Source organism: Hemitrygon akajei, chromosome 5, assembly GCF_048418815.1.
Source record: "Hemitrygon akajei chromosome 5, sHemAka1.3, whole genome shotgun sequence".
In the NCBI taxonomy this organism is placed as follows: Eukaryota; Metazoa; Chordata; class Chondrichthyes; order Myliobatiformes; family Dasyatidae; genus Hemitrygon; species Hemitrygon akajei.
Window position 1 is genome coordinate 11942555 of NC_133128.1, and position 13657 is coordinate 11956211.

Consider the following 13657-nt stretch of genomic DNA (forward strand, 5'->3'; position numbering starts at 1 on the left):
AACAGTTACATTCAATTCACTGTCAATGTTTTATCAAAGTGTGTACCTCACCATATACTGTGCTGAGCTTCACTTCCTTGTGGGTATTCACAGTCGAGTGGAGAAATGCAGTAGATTCAATGAAAAATCACACACAAAGACTGACAAACAACCACTATGCAAAAGAAGGCAAACTGCAAATGCAAAAAACAAACAAAACAATAGATAAACAATACTGGGGACATGAGTTGTAGAGCTCTTGTCAGTAAGACCATGGGTTTTGGAATCAGTTCAGGTTTCCTGAGACTGATGGTTGAAGTGTAATAACTTCCTGAATCTGGTGGTGTGAGACCTGAGGCTCCTGTAGCTCCTTCCTGTTGGCAGCAGCGAGATAAGAGCATAGCCTGGATGTGGGTTTCCTTGATGCTGGATGCCAATTTCTTGTGGAAGCCCTCCTTGAACATATGCTCAATGGTTGCGGGGGTGTGCTTTTCCTGTGATGGACTGGGCTTTTGCATTCAAACGCATTGGTACTTCCAATGCAACTGATCAGTAGACTCTATAGCAAGGAAGCAGGCCCTTTGGCCCAACTCTCTCCTGCTGCGCAATAGATTACATCAGTGAGATTCATTTGCTTAATGCAACTGCAAGCACTTGTCAATCAAGTTTCTGAGGTTTTCTGTCCATATTTCTAGAACAGTGAAAATTACACTGCAGTACAGGTCCTTCAGCCCACAATGTTGTACTGACCTTATAATGTACTCTGAGATCAATCTAACCCTTCCCTCCCATTTAGCCTTTCATGTTTCTTTCATCCATGTACCTATCTAAGAGTTTCTTAAATGCCCCAATGTATCTGCCACTACCACTATGCCTAGCAGAACGTTCCACACACTCACCTCTCTCTGCGTAAAGAACCTGACTCTGACATACCCCCCCCCCCCCCGATACTTTCCCCTAATCACCTTAAAATTATGCCCCCTGGGTATTATCCATTTCTGCGCTGGGGAAAAAGTCTGACTGTCCACTCTATCTATGATCCTTCTCATCTTATACACCTCTATCAAGGTGCCTCCTCCTCAAACTATCTATTGACACACTCTCTAATCCAGGCAGTATCCTGGTAAATCTCCTCTGCACCCTCTCTAAAGCTTTCAAAGTAAAATTTATTGTCAGAGTACATATATGTCACCACATACGACCCTGAGATTCTTTTTCTGCAGGCATACTCCGCAAATCTATTAAACTCTGGACACCTGAAACTGTTAACTGTAAACAAACTGCAAATGCAGATGTAAATAAATAGCAATAAATAATGAGCGTGAAACAACAAGATTAAAGTGTCCTTAAATGGGTGTAGCTATCCCCTCTTGTTCAAGAGCCTGATGGTTGAGGGGTAGTGACTGCTCTCTAACCTAGTGGTGTGTGTCGTGAGGCACCTGTACCTTCTACCTGATGGCAGCAGCGAGAAGAGAGCATGGCCTGGGTGGTGAGGATCTTTGAAGATGGTGGCTGCTTTTTTTTAACAGCATTGTTCCACGTAGATGTACTGAATGGTTTGGAGGGGTTCAAATGTAATGTACTAGGTTGAATCCACTACCTTGCTATGAGGTATGCACACACTGCTATGAAGTGAACAGAATACAATATGTGGTCTTATAGGGTGGTACATTGCTACAATAATAATTGAGGGGCTTCCTCACCCAACCTGGCCCCTCCCTCTCCTGCAACACAGCCTCAGAGTAGAGGGTGTCCTTTTTAGAACCGAGATGAGGAGGAACTTCTTTAGCCGGAGAGTGGTGAATCTGTGGAATTCGTTGCCACAGACGGCTGTGGAGGCCAAGTCATTGGATATATTTAATCAGAGGTTGATAGATTCTTGATTGGTGAGGGCGTGAAGGAATATGGGAAGAAGGCAGGAGACTGGGGCAGAGAGGGAAAATGAATCCGCCAGGATGAAATGTTGGAGCAGACTCGATGGGCCAAATGGCCTAATACTGCTCCTATATCTTATGGTCTCATGATCTAACCAGGGTTTTATAGGGCTGCAACATTACCTCACGGCTCTTGAATGGCAACACCACTCCAACCATCTACTTTGTGGTGACAAATAGACAGGTTTGTTATTTGTTGTCATGGAAACAGTACACAAAGCTTCCACTGAATAGGGAGCTCAAACCCGGGACAAAACCCATAGGATGAATAGCTTTTTAATTCCCTCCTTCTCTCATGTTCTACTAATTAAATCTGAACTTTATTGTCCATCCTGTAAGAAAGGTTACTCATACTGGCCAATGTTTAAAAGTACTCTGCTCGGGGGGTGGGGGGGGGAGGAAAATTGTAATAATAATGTGTTACTTCCACTCTTATTTAAATATCCGCTCTCTCACTGAGTTTATTAGGACGCAGTACAGTGTTACGTGCTTCCTCCTCTGCCCTCTGCAATTTTACTCACTTCCAAGCTGGTATCGAAAACACTTCTTAACTGTTACTGTCCAACCATACAGGGTCTTGCACCAAGGTAAAGTGGAAACAAAGACTTTAGGCAGCCTGTCTTTGGAATCGATAATGAGTTTTGTCGGTTACCTGTCACTGGAATGGAAGGGCGGTGAGTATTAACAGGAAGCTAACACTCAGTGGACACCTTATTGGGTACCTCCTGTACTTAATAAAGTGGCCATTGAGTGTCTGTTTGTGATCTTCTGCTGTTGTAGCCCATCCACTATAAGGTTCGATGTGTTGTGCATTCAGAGATGCTCTCCTGCACGCCCCTGTTGAAATGTTTGAGTTATTTGAGTTACTGTCACCTTCCTGTCAGCTTGAACCAGTCTGGCCATTCTTCCTCTGATCTCTCTCATAAACAAGGGGTTTTGGCCAACACATCTGCTGCTCACTGGGTGTTTCTTTTGTTTTTCTCACCATTCTCTCTAAACTCTAGAGACTGTTGTACATGAAAATCCCAGGTGATCAGAAGTCTCTGAGATACTCAAACCACCCTGTCTGGCACCAACAATCATTCCACGGTAAAGTCACTTAGGTTACAGTTCTTCCCCATTGTGATGTTTGCTCTGAACAGCAACTGAACCTCTTGACTATGTCTGCATGCTTTGATGCATTGAGTTGCTACCACATGATTGGCTGATTAGATATTTGTATTAACGAGCAGGAGTACAGGTGTACCTAATAAAGTGGCCACTGAGTGTAAGGTACACTAAATGACATTTTTGGTTTGTTTGTGTACAAATGGTAATGAGTCTAAGATCAGGTTCAGATTTATCACATACAGACAGTGAAATGGATCTGGGCCGTACCTTCCAAATATCCAGACCTGACTTGCACTACCTTACTTTCCCTTTTCTATTTTCTAATTATGATTTATAATTTAAGTTTTTATTATATTTACTTCGATTTGTACTCCAGGGAGCGCGAAGCGCAGAATCAAGTATCGCTGTGATGATTGTACGCTCTGGTATCAATTGTTTGGTGACAATAAAGTAAAGTAAAATGCATTGTTGGCGTTAACAACCAACACGTCCTGAGGATGTGCTGGGGACAGCCTGCCAGTGTCACCACGTCTTCCAGCGCCAGCGTAGATGCCCAAATCCTCCAGCACCTTGAGACGTCCGTAGAGGAATGCTGCTGACTGACACATTCCAGGCTGTGGGAGCGCATGCTGATCAACGCACTGAAACTTGGTGCTGCTACCACAAGATGCTCATTGCTCATTGGCAAGTGTAGAGCTCCCCCTCTACCGGAAGCCCCTCAATTATTATTGTGTTATGTACCACCACAGAGTGCCCGTGAATAGCAGCAGTGATACTGAAGTGTAGGAATGTAACGGAGCAGTACAGAAAGCATTGACTATGAATGTAAAGAATGAAAAGTTATTGCACAGTTTATTCCTGGAAGTACTTTTTTTTATTATAAATGAAGTTTATTTTGATCTGAAAATAACATAGCAAGTCCCACATGATCTTTTTGTTTTGCTCTTAACCACTTGTGATGTCCTTTGATAGATAGATAGATAGATAGATAGATACTTTATTCATCCCCATGGGGAAATTCAACTTTTTTTCCAATGTCCCATACACTTGTTGTAGCAAAAACTCATTACATACAATACTTAACTCAGTAATAATATGATATGCATCTAAATCACTAACTCAAAAAGCATTAATAATAGCTTTAAAAAAAGTTCTTAAGTCCTGGCAGTTGAATTGTAAAGCCTAATGGCATTGGGGAGTATTGACCTCTTCATCCTGTCTGAGGAGCATTGCATCGACAGTAACCTGTCACTGAAACTGAATGATCTTATAAGCGACACAGATAAAATGCTAGAGGAACTCTGCAGGCCAGGCAGCGTCTATGGAAAAGAATGAACAGTCGACGTTTCATCCTGATAAAGGGTCCCAGCCTGAAAACATTGACTGTTTCCCCATTTCCAGTGATGCAGCCTGGCCTGGTGAGTTCCTCCAGCATTTTGTGTGTCTTGCTTGGATTTTCTCATTCTGAGTGATCATATAAATTGGGATTTGGCATGAAAGTATAACAACAATAGCACAATCTTGAATAGCTATCCTCCCTGTAAAGCAACATGTTGATTTTAAAACTCTCCTCCCTGCTCTTAAGTCCCCCCAATCTCAGTACTCCAGACAACCTCACAACATGTCTGACTTTTCCTGCTTCTGGCCTTTAATAGACTCATTCCACTGATCAATCATGGTTCATTTGTATGTTGTGTCTGTTTGGGGTAGCTCCTGCTTCAATAACGGAATCAGAATCAGGTTTATTATCACCGGCATGTGACGTGAAATTTGTTAACTTAGCAGCAGCAGTTCAATGCAATACATAATCTAGCAGAGAGAGAAAAAAATAAAACATAATAATAAACAAGTAAATCAATTACGTATATTGAATAGATTTTTTAAAACGCGCAAAAACAGAAATACTGTATATTTAAAAATAAAAGTGAGGTCGTGTCCAAAGCTTCAATGTCCACTTAGGAAACGGATGGCAGAGGGGAAGAAGCTGTTCCTGAATCACTGAGTGTGTGCCTTCAGGCTTCTGCACCTCCTTCCTAATGGTAGCAGTGAGAAAGTGTAAATATCAGATTGGTGATGCATATTGAGTAATATATGTTGATGTAGTTGTACTACATATCGATGTAGTTATAAAGAAGACAAGACAGTGACTATACTTCATTAGGAGTTTAAAGAGATTTGGTATGTCAACAAAAACACTCAAAAACTTCTATAGATGTGCCATGGAGAGCATTCTGGCAGGCTGCATCACTGTCTGGTATGGGGGGGGGGGGGGGGGGAGGGGCACAGCACTGGAAGAAGCTGCAGAAGGTTGTAAATTTAGTCGTCTCCATCTTGGGTACTAGCCTACAAAGTACCATGGACATTTTCAAGCAGCGGTGTTTCAGAAAGGCAGCGTCCATAACTAATGACCCCCAGCACCCAGGGCCTCCCCTCTTCTCACTGTTACCATCAGGTAGCTTGATAGAGGTGTACAAGATGGTAAGAGACTACATTTGATTGGACAGTCAGAGACTTTTTCCCAGGGTGGCAATGGCTAATATGAGAGGCCATAATTTAAAGGTGATTTGAAGAAAGTATAGAGGGGTTGTCAGAGGAAGTTGTTTTACACAGAGTGGTGGGAGGGTATGTGGAATGCACGGTCAGGGGTGCTGATGGGGCAGATGCATTAGGGACATTTGAGAGGCTCTTAGATAGGTGCAAGGACTTAAGAAAAATGTCAGGCTATGAGGGAGGGAAGGCTTAAATTGATCTTGGTGTAGTTTAAAATGTTGGCGCAACATTGTGGGCTGAAGGGCCTGTATTGTGTTGTAATGTTCTATGTTTTATGTCATAGAAGATTGAAGCAAGATGGAGCCAGAGTGCGGCAATTCGCCGCAAGCTTCTCACGACTGATAGACTCACTACTTCCATTGTAATAGTGTACATCCCAAAAGATGGGGCTGAAGAGGTTGTGGAGGCTTCAGTAATGATCTTTCAAGAATCACTAGATTCCAGAAGACTGGAAAATTGCAAATGTCATTCCACTCTTTGAGTAGGGAGAGAGGCACAAGGAAGGAAACTATAGACCAGTTAGTCTGACCTCGGTGGTTGGGAAGATGTTGGAGTTGATTATTAAGGATGAGGTCTCAGGGTACTTGGAGGCACATGATAAAATAGCCAGTAATCAGCATGGTTTCCTCAAGAAAAATCTTGCTTGACGAATCTGTTGGAATTCTTTGAAGAAACAGGATCGACAAGGGAAAATCGGTTGATATTGTGTACATAGATTTTCAGAAGGCTTTTGACAAGGTGCCACACCATGAGATGTAGGAGCAGAATTAGGCCATTTGGCCCATTGAGTCTGCTACACCCTTTCATCATGGCTGATCCAATTTTCCTCTTGGCCCCAATCTCCTGCCTTCTCCCTTAACAAGCTATGAGCCCATGGTATTACAGGAAATATTCCAGCATGGATAAAACAGTGGCTGACTGGCAGGAGGCCAAGGGTGGGAATAAAGGGAGCCCTTTCAAGTTGGCTGCTGGTGGCCAGTGGTGTCCCATAGGGGTATGTGTTGGGACCAATTCTTTTTATGGTATATGTCAATGATTTGGATGATGGAATTGATGGCTTTGTTGCAAAGTTTGCAGACGATATAAAGATAGGTGGAGGGGCAGGTAGTTTTGAGGAAATAGTGAGGCTACAGAAAGACTTGGACAGGTTAGGAGAAAGGTCAAAGAAATGGCAGATGGAATACAGTGTTAGGAAGTGTATTGTCATGCACTTTGGTAGAGGAAATAAAAAGATTGACTATTTTCTAAATGGAGAGAAAATACAAAAAAACTGAGGTACAAAGAGACTTGGGAGCTTTTGTGCAGGATTCCCTGAAGGTTAATTTGTAAGTTGAGTCTGTGGTGAGGAAGACAAATGCAATGTTACCATTCATTTCAAGAGAACTAGAATATAAAAACAAGGATGTAATATTTTGACTTTATAACACATTAGTGAGGCCTTCCTTGGAGTATTGTGAGCAGTTTTGTGTCCCTTATCTTAGAAACGATCTGCTGAAACTGGAGAAGATTCAAAGGAGGTTCATGAAAATGATTCCAGGATTGAAAGGCTTGTTATATGAATAGTGTTTGGCTCTGGGTCTGTATTCACTAGAAGTCTGAAGAATGAGGGGTGACATCAATGAAACCTATTGAATGGTGAAAGGCCTTGATAAATAAAATTGACTTTGATCATCTGTATTTGGTCTGTTCACTTACCTTTAATAAAAACAGAATGTTAGAAATAGTCAGCAGATGAGGCAGCATCTGTGGAGAGGGAAACTGAGTAACTGCAGTCCTGATGTAGGGTCTCGACTCAAAGTATCAAATATCCTTTTGCCTCCTTCGATGCTGCCTGACCACTGATTTTCTCTGACAGCGTGTTCAGAGACCTTGCATGTATCTTGTACATAAGTCACTGAATGCCTTTGTGCTGGTGTTAAGAAACAATTAAGCATTCATACTCGTAACCCATAGCTTCTGATTCCCCCTTCAGACCAAAAACCTCTTTTTCACCCACTTACAATAACAGCTAATATTAATTTGCCTTTCCAACTATTTGTTGAACTGAATAATTAATTTTTTCATTATGTTAAGTCCCTTTCAGACAGTATTTTCCTCCTCTTAATTATATCCTCTCTATTTCTGTGCAGATAACTCTGCATTTCCAACATTGTCCCTCCCCCCATTCACCAATTAAACAATTTGCCAATATTTTAAAAATCAGACCCTTAATCTTAGAGGCATGGGAGCATAGCACAATGCTTTACAGTGCCAGCTGTAAGATCAGTGTTCAACACCCACCGCTGCCTGTAAGGAGTTTGTGTGTTGTGCCTATTACCATGTATGTTTCCTCCCATACTCCAAAGACAAAGTTGGTGTTGGTGAGTCGTGGGCATGCCATGTTGGCGCTGGAAGTGTGGCAACACTTACAGGCTGCCCAGCACAATCCTCGCTGATTTGTTTTAATTTAACCAACCATTTTACCGTTCGTTTCGGTGTACATGTGACAAATAAGCTCATCTTTATCTTTAATCTTTAGATGGTATGTTGAATCACAGAATCATACAGCGTAGAAGTAGAGAGGCCCTTTTGGCACACTTCATCCATGCGAGCTATGATGCCTGTCTGTGCTAATCCTATTTGTTGACATTCCATCTATGTCTCTTGCCCTGCCTCTGTGCTTTTCCTATCTTTACCCATCCAAATGTCTTTCAACTGCATCTCCCCCCACTGCCTCCTCCACCAATTCATACCAGGCAGCCCCCACTGTTTGTGTGGAAGAATTTGGCTCTCCAAGAGAGGATTTTTGCAAAAGGATTTCAGTGCAAAAGTAAAAGATGTCTAAATATGATTATGCAGGGACTTGTTGAGGCAATGCCTGGAGTATTGTAATGGCAAGTAGATCCCGATTTCCTTAAAGTGGATGTACTGCCACTGTAGTTATTGAGTTACCTTAAGTTATTGAGTTAACTTAAAATGGAGAGAGAACTATTTCTAGATAGCGCGCACAAAATGCTGGAAGAACTCAGTAAGACAGGCAGCATCTATGGAAAGGAATGAAGAAATAGTGCATCATGATAGGGTAGTGGTTAGAATGACACTACTATAGCTTGGGACATCAGAGTTCAGAGTTCAATTCTGATGCCATCTGTAAGATGTTTATACATCCTTTCCATGACCATGTAGTGTTACGTACCCCGTAACTGGGTCACTTACCAGCAAAGATAGAGAGGTCCGTTGAAGTCTGATGGTACTATTTTTTAAAGTCTTTATTTAAAAAGGGGCACAAAAATAAGGTTAATACAAACATTCAGATAATATACGTCGTCAATACTCAATCTAAAGCGCAGGTATAGTAATAATCATCAATAAGAAAGAGCTCTATCGTTTGTCTAGGGGGTAATATATTATCCGTTGGAAATATAAGAGTCACTCAGTTCCTGCAGGCTTCTGGTTTTTTTGGGGACCGCTGGGTTTTCACTTGTTGGAGAGAGAGAGAGAGATTTGTGAGAAAAGAAACTTGCCCGGTCTTTTGATGAGGCCAATCCGTTGAGTCGGGGGATTTGGTTCCCCATTGTTAGTTCAAGAAAATCGTTTCTGTGGTACCCGCCACCGGCTTCCAGGCAAGGGAACCGAACGCACGTGGCTTCCTTCAAATGGCTTCCCGCTATTACGGGATCGCTAGCGTTTCTTCTGGTGCGTCTGAGGGGGCTGCTCCTACAGCCCCTCTTTTATCCTGACTGGCAGGATTGAAGATGTCAATCAGGTTGGTGGATGATGCAATCTCTCTCTCACCCCGCCCACGTTGCCCGAGGGCTTGCACGTATACTAGCTTCCAGTCCACAAATGTGTCTCCAAGGAACGAGGCATCCAGCACGTCTCTCTCCCATTTCCTGGGTCCACTGACTCACCCTCCCTTTGGTGCTCTTGCGATTCTCACAAAGGAGGGGGCTGCGCACATAACAGTAGGTTTCCTCCGGGTGCTCCAGTTGCCTCTCGTGTTCCAAAGGTGCACGGATCAGCAGGTTAATTGGCCATTGTAAGTTGCCTTGTAACTAGGGCTAGTGTTAAATCCGGGATTGCCGCATGCCACAGCTCACTGATCTGGGAGGTCCAGTTCCGCGCTGTAACTCTAAGTAAAGAGTCAACATTTTGGGCTGAGAACCTTGGGTATTGAGATCACTTTAAATTAAAAATGTGGGTATGTGAGCATGAGGTGGTATGGGAGGCTGGGGAGGTCGAGAATATAGGAAGAAGGAAGATGAGGTTGCAGAATGGGACTGAAAGACAGAAGGCTCAGCCGAAACATCGACTCTTTATCCTTTCCAGAGATGCTGCCTGACCTGCTGTCAGGCAAGTACAGGAGCCTGAAGGCACACACCCAACAATTCAGGTACAGCTTCTTCCCATCCGCCATCGGATTTCTGAATGGACATTGAACCCATGAACTATACCTCATGACTTTTTTTTCTCTTTTTGCATTATTTATTTAATTTAACTTTTATATATACATTTACTGTAATTTACCGTTATTTATTATGTATTGCAATGTACTGCTGCTAAATAACAACAAATTTCATGATTTTGATTCTGCAGGTCAGTTCCTCCATCTCTTTGTGTGTGTTACTCTGGATTGTCAGCATCTACAGAAACTCTTGTGTTTATCAATTTCTAAGTATTAAGGCAATCAAGGGTTGTAGAAATGAGACTGGAATGTTGAGTTAAGATGGAAGATCAGCCATGATTTTAGAGCATAGGTCAAGGGTTTTACTGGTTGACTTCTGAAAAATTATTTGATTCAGCAAGTTCACCAATCTTAAGAAGTTCACTGCATTTGCTTCGGCCTTTGAATCTTTGATAAGGATTTCCTGCTTATTATCCAATATTTTCCCAACACCTTGCATCATTTGCAAAAGCCATTGCCCCACATTAAGTTCTGATATCAATGTTTCAGATCAAAACACTGCATTTTCTTTCCTCCCACAGATGCTCTTTGATATGTTAGATTCCCTCCAGCAGATTAGGTGATGCTCCAAATTCCAGCACCTGGTCTCTTGTCTCTCCATGACAAATATGTAACTGTGACTACATAGTTTAGCCACCAGAGGGCGCGGAGGATGGTAAATCGTAGTTGTGTGGTAGGCAGTGGGATTTTCAGAAATGAAATGTATTGAGATCACCTAACTTATATTGGGTTTGAGAATATGAGGCTGCACTGGAAGGAAAATGAAAATATAGCAACAGGGAGAAGATGGCAGAAGGTGAGTACTATTTCTAAAGGTGACGTATGGGCCAGTTTGGTAGTGTTGTAAGTCCTAATGATAATAATCTTAAGGCAATATCAGAATTGCATCGAGGGTACTTTATTACGGACCAACTAGGACTAATATAGTGTTTATATATTGCATTCTCTTCTATTTTGTCTGAATTGGTTCCTTAAAGGAAGCATGGCTTCTTTCAAAGTTCAAAGTAAATTTATTATCAAAGTACAAAGTCACAATATACTACCCTGAGATTCATTTTCTCACTGGCAGTTAGAGGAAAATAAAGAAATACAGTAGAATGTATGAAAAACTATAAATAACAAAGGCTGACAAACAACTTATGTGCAAAAGAAGACAAATTGTGAAAATAAAAAAATTCTGAGCACATGAGTTATAGAGTCCTTGAAAGTGAGTCTGTAGGCTGTGGATTCAGTTCAGAATTGAGGTGAGTGAAGTTCTTTTGTCTGAATTGGTTGGTTAAAGGAAGCATGGCTTCCTTGCTATGTCCCATGAGTTTTAGGATGCTTCCATTCAGATGACAATGCGCTTGGTCACAACGGCCTCTCTGGGTCCAACAAAGTGTAATTGTTCATTCTTTTTGCAGTCGCAAGTCACTGCTGCATATTGAGAACATCAAGGGCTGAAAGTCTGTCCCACTGGTGAGCTGATTGAGGGTGGTAGAGCTGGACTTGTGTATTATGTTGTCGCTCAAGGAGGTAAGGCATCAGTGGTGATGTGCAGTCCCACAAATGGTGCAAGTAATTGTCCTAGGCGTTGATCGTGTGATTGCAAGACCCTGTTGGACATGGGTTCCTCGGTGAGACCAGTGGTGGGGAAGCTGCATGACCTCGGGTGTTGTGCGGACCAGCCCCTCGTGCTGCGGGGTTGCCTGTTGCAGTCACCCATGGGAGGGGACCCTAGAGGCAGTGTGGGAGAGAGCCGGAGCCTGTGTCGGGTTGGGAGCTGACCTGTCCTCAGTGGTGCCCTCACGGGAAAACAAGCTGGATTGTGTTTGTTTGCTGCTGCAGCGGTACGTAACAAGGACTGCTGTGTCCTTGTTCTTGTAGAAGTGTGGCTCTAGGACAACATCCATGGACCATCAATCAGGGACTTGGGCTATATTTTTATATTGTTTTGTAACCATGTTTTTCTGCTATCATAAGTGCTGTGTGTGACTGGTGTTCCTGAGGTTTGCACCTTGGCCCCAGAGGAACACTGTTTCGTTTGTCTGTCTACACGTGTATGGTTGAAGGGCAATTAAACATTAGTATGAAATTGAACAAATGCTAATTCTGCCTTTGCTTCATTGGCTGCAAATGTCCTCATTTGGTCACCTCCCATTCAGTGGCAATCAGAATTTATGATGCATTAACTATTCTACTGGTTGTAAAATATGGTACATGGATTACAGAAAAAGTATGGTATTGAAACAGGCCCATTAGCCAATGATCTATCAAAGACATCTTCAAGCAGCAGTGCCTCAAAAAGGAAGCATCCATTATTAAGGGTCTCCATCTTCCCAGGACATGCCCTCTTCTCACTGCTACCATCAGGGAGGAGGTACAGAAGTCTGAAGGCACACACTCAGCGATTCAGGAACAGCTTCTTCCCCTCTGCCATCTGATTTCTGAATGGACATTAAACCCATGATGACTACTATTTTTATTATTTCTGTTTTTGCACCATTTTCAATTTATCTATTTAATGTACATATATACCTACTGTAATTCATTTATTTATTTTTCTTTCTATATTATCATCTATTGCATTGTCCTGCTGCCGCAAGTTTAACAGGTTTCACGACACATGCCGGTGATATTAAACCTGACTGATTCTGATATTTCACTACACTCAGACCCCGCTCAACGCTGAGGCGTGTTCCTCGGAGGCGGAGCGCTATGTCAACCAGCGCTAGGCGGGGTCACTATAACATTAGGTAAATGGACATGTGTGCGTAATTTTAAAAAAAATCTAATCCAAGATACATGGTCTATTGTTTTATGTACACAAGTAATTCACGGAGTAACAAACACACAAATAGGCCTAACCTCTACATCAGTATTGCAGCAGCACCGGAGGGAAGCAGGTGGTGGTATTATCCGCCAGTTTAGGGGCATATTTTGGTGTGTTTGGTCATCTACCCCTACATTTAGTCTATTTTCCACTTTTTCAAGCAAATGGCTTCCTGAACAAGTCACCTTCATTAATGATAACTTTGAGGTTGTCCTCGCAGAACCTTTTATCTTGTCTGCATTTTTTTATAATTGTTCCGATGGTCGATGTAGCAAATTTCAAAGAGGCGCCAACTTTAACCTGACGCTCACCAGCTTCCAAATGCCGCATCAGCTGCAGTTTCACATCCCTGCTGATGCCTTCCCCGGTCATCCTGGCATTCTCCCCTCGCTGGAAGTTACAGGCCATTTTCCAGACATCCTGGGTAAATTGGTGAGGGAGCAAGAATGTTTACCCACGCGGGCGAGCCGGAGCGTGAACTAATACATGATTGGCTGTGAGTGGCTCAGAGCGTACGTAAGGCACTCTCATTGGCTGATTGAATATTTAGTATAACGGCGGCTGCTCTTGAGAAGTTTTAAGCGTTGCTTAGAATTAATTTTTGTCATTTTTAAAAAAAAATTCAATAAAGAACTGAATAACTGTTTTGTAACCAATCTGTGCTATGCGGGGTAGTGTTATATGGGGTCTGAGTGTAAACTAATTAAGTTAATGACACCTAATTAAACAAATCCCTTCACTTGCACATGGTCCATATCCCTTCATTCTCTGCGTATTCAGGCACCTATGGAAGAGCCCTTTAAATCTATCTTTGCTGCCTCCATTACC

The 13657-nt window shown here is 42.4% G+C and overlaps 1 protein-coding gene across 2 annotated transcripts in view; it reads left to right on the forward strand.

Moving 5' to 3' along the window:
• cyyr1 (cysteine/tyrosine-rich 1) overlaps positions 1 to 13657 on the forward strand; it is a 55619-nt gene that overhangs the window by 23204 nt on the left and 18758 nt on the right. The window contains exon 3 of one of the 2 annotated variants that reach the window (XM_073044841.1): positions 2487 to 2587. The exons of the other annotated variant lie outside the window; for it this stretch is intronic. Within the exon in view, the coding sequence (XP_072900942.1) occupies positions 2487 to 2587 (101 nt within the window). The remainder of the gene's footprint in view (positions 1 to 2486; positions 2588 to 13657) is intronic. 2 annotated transcript variants of the gene reach the window in all.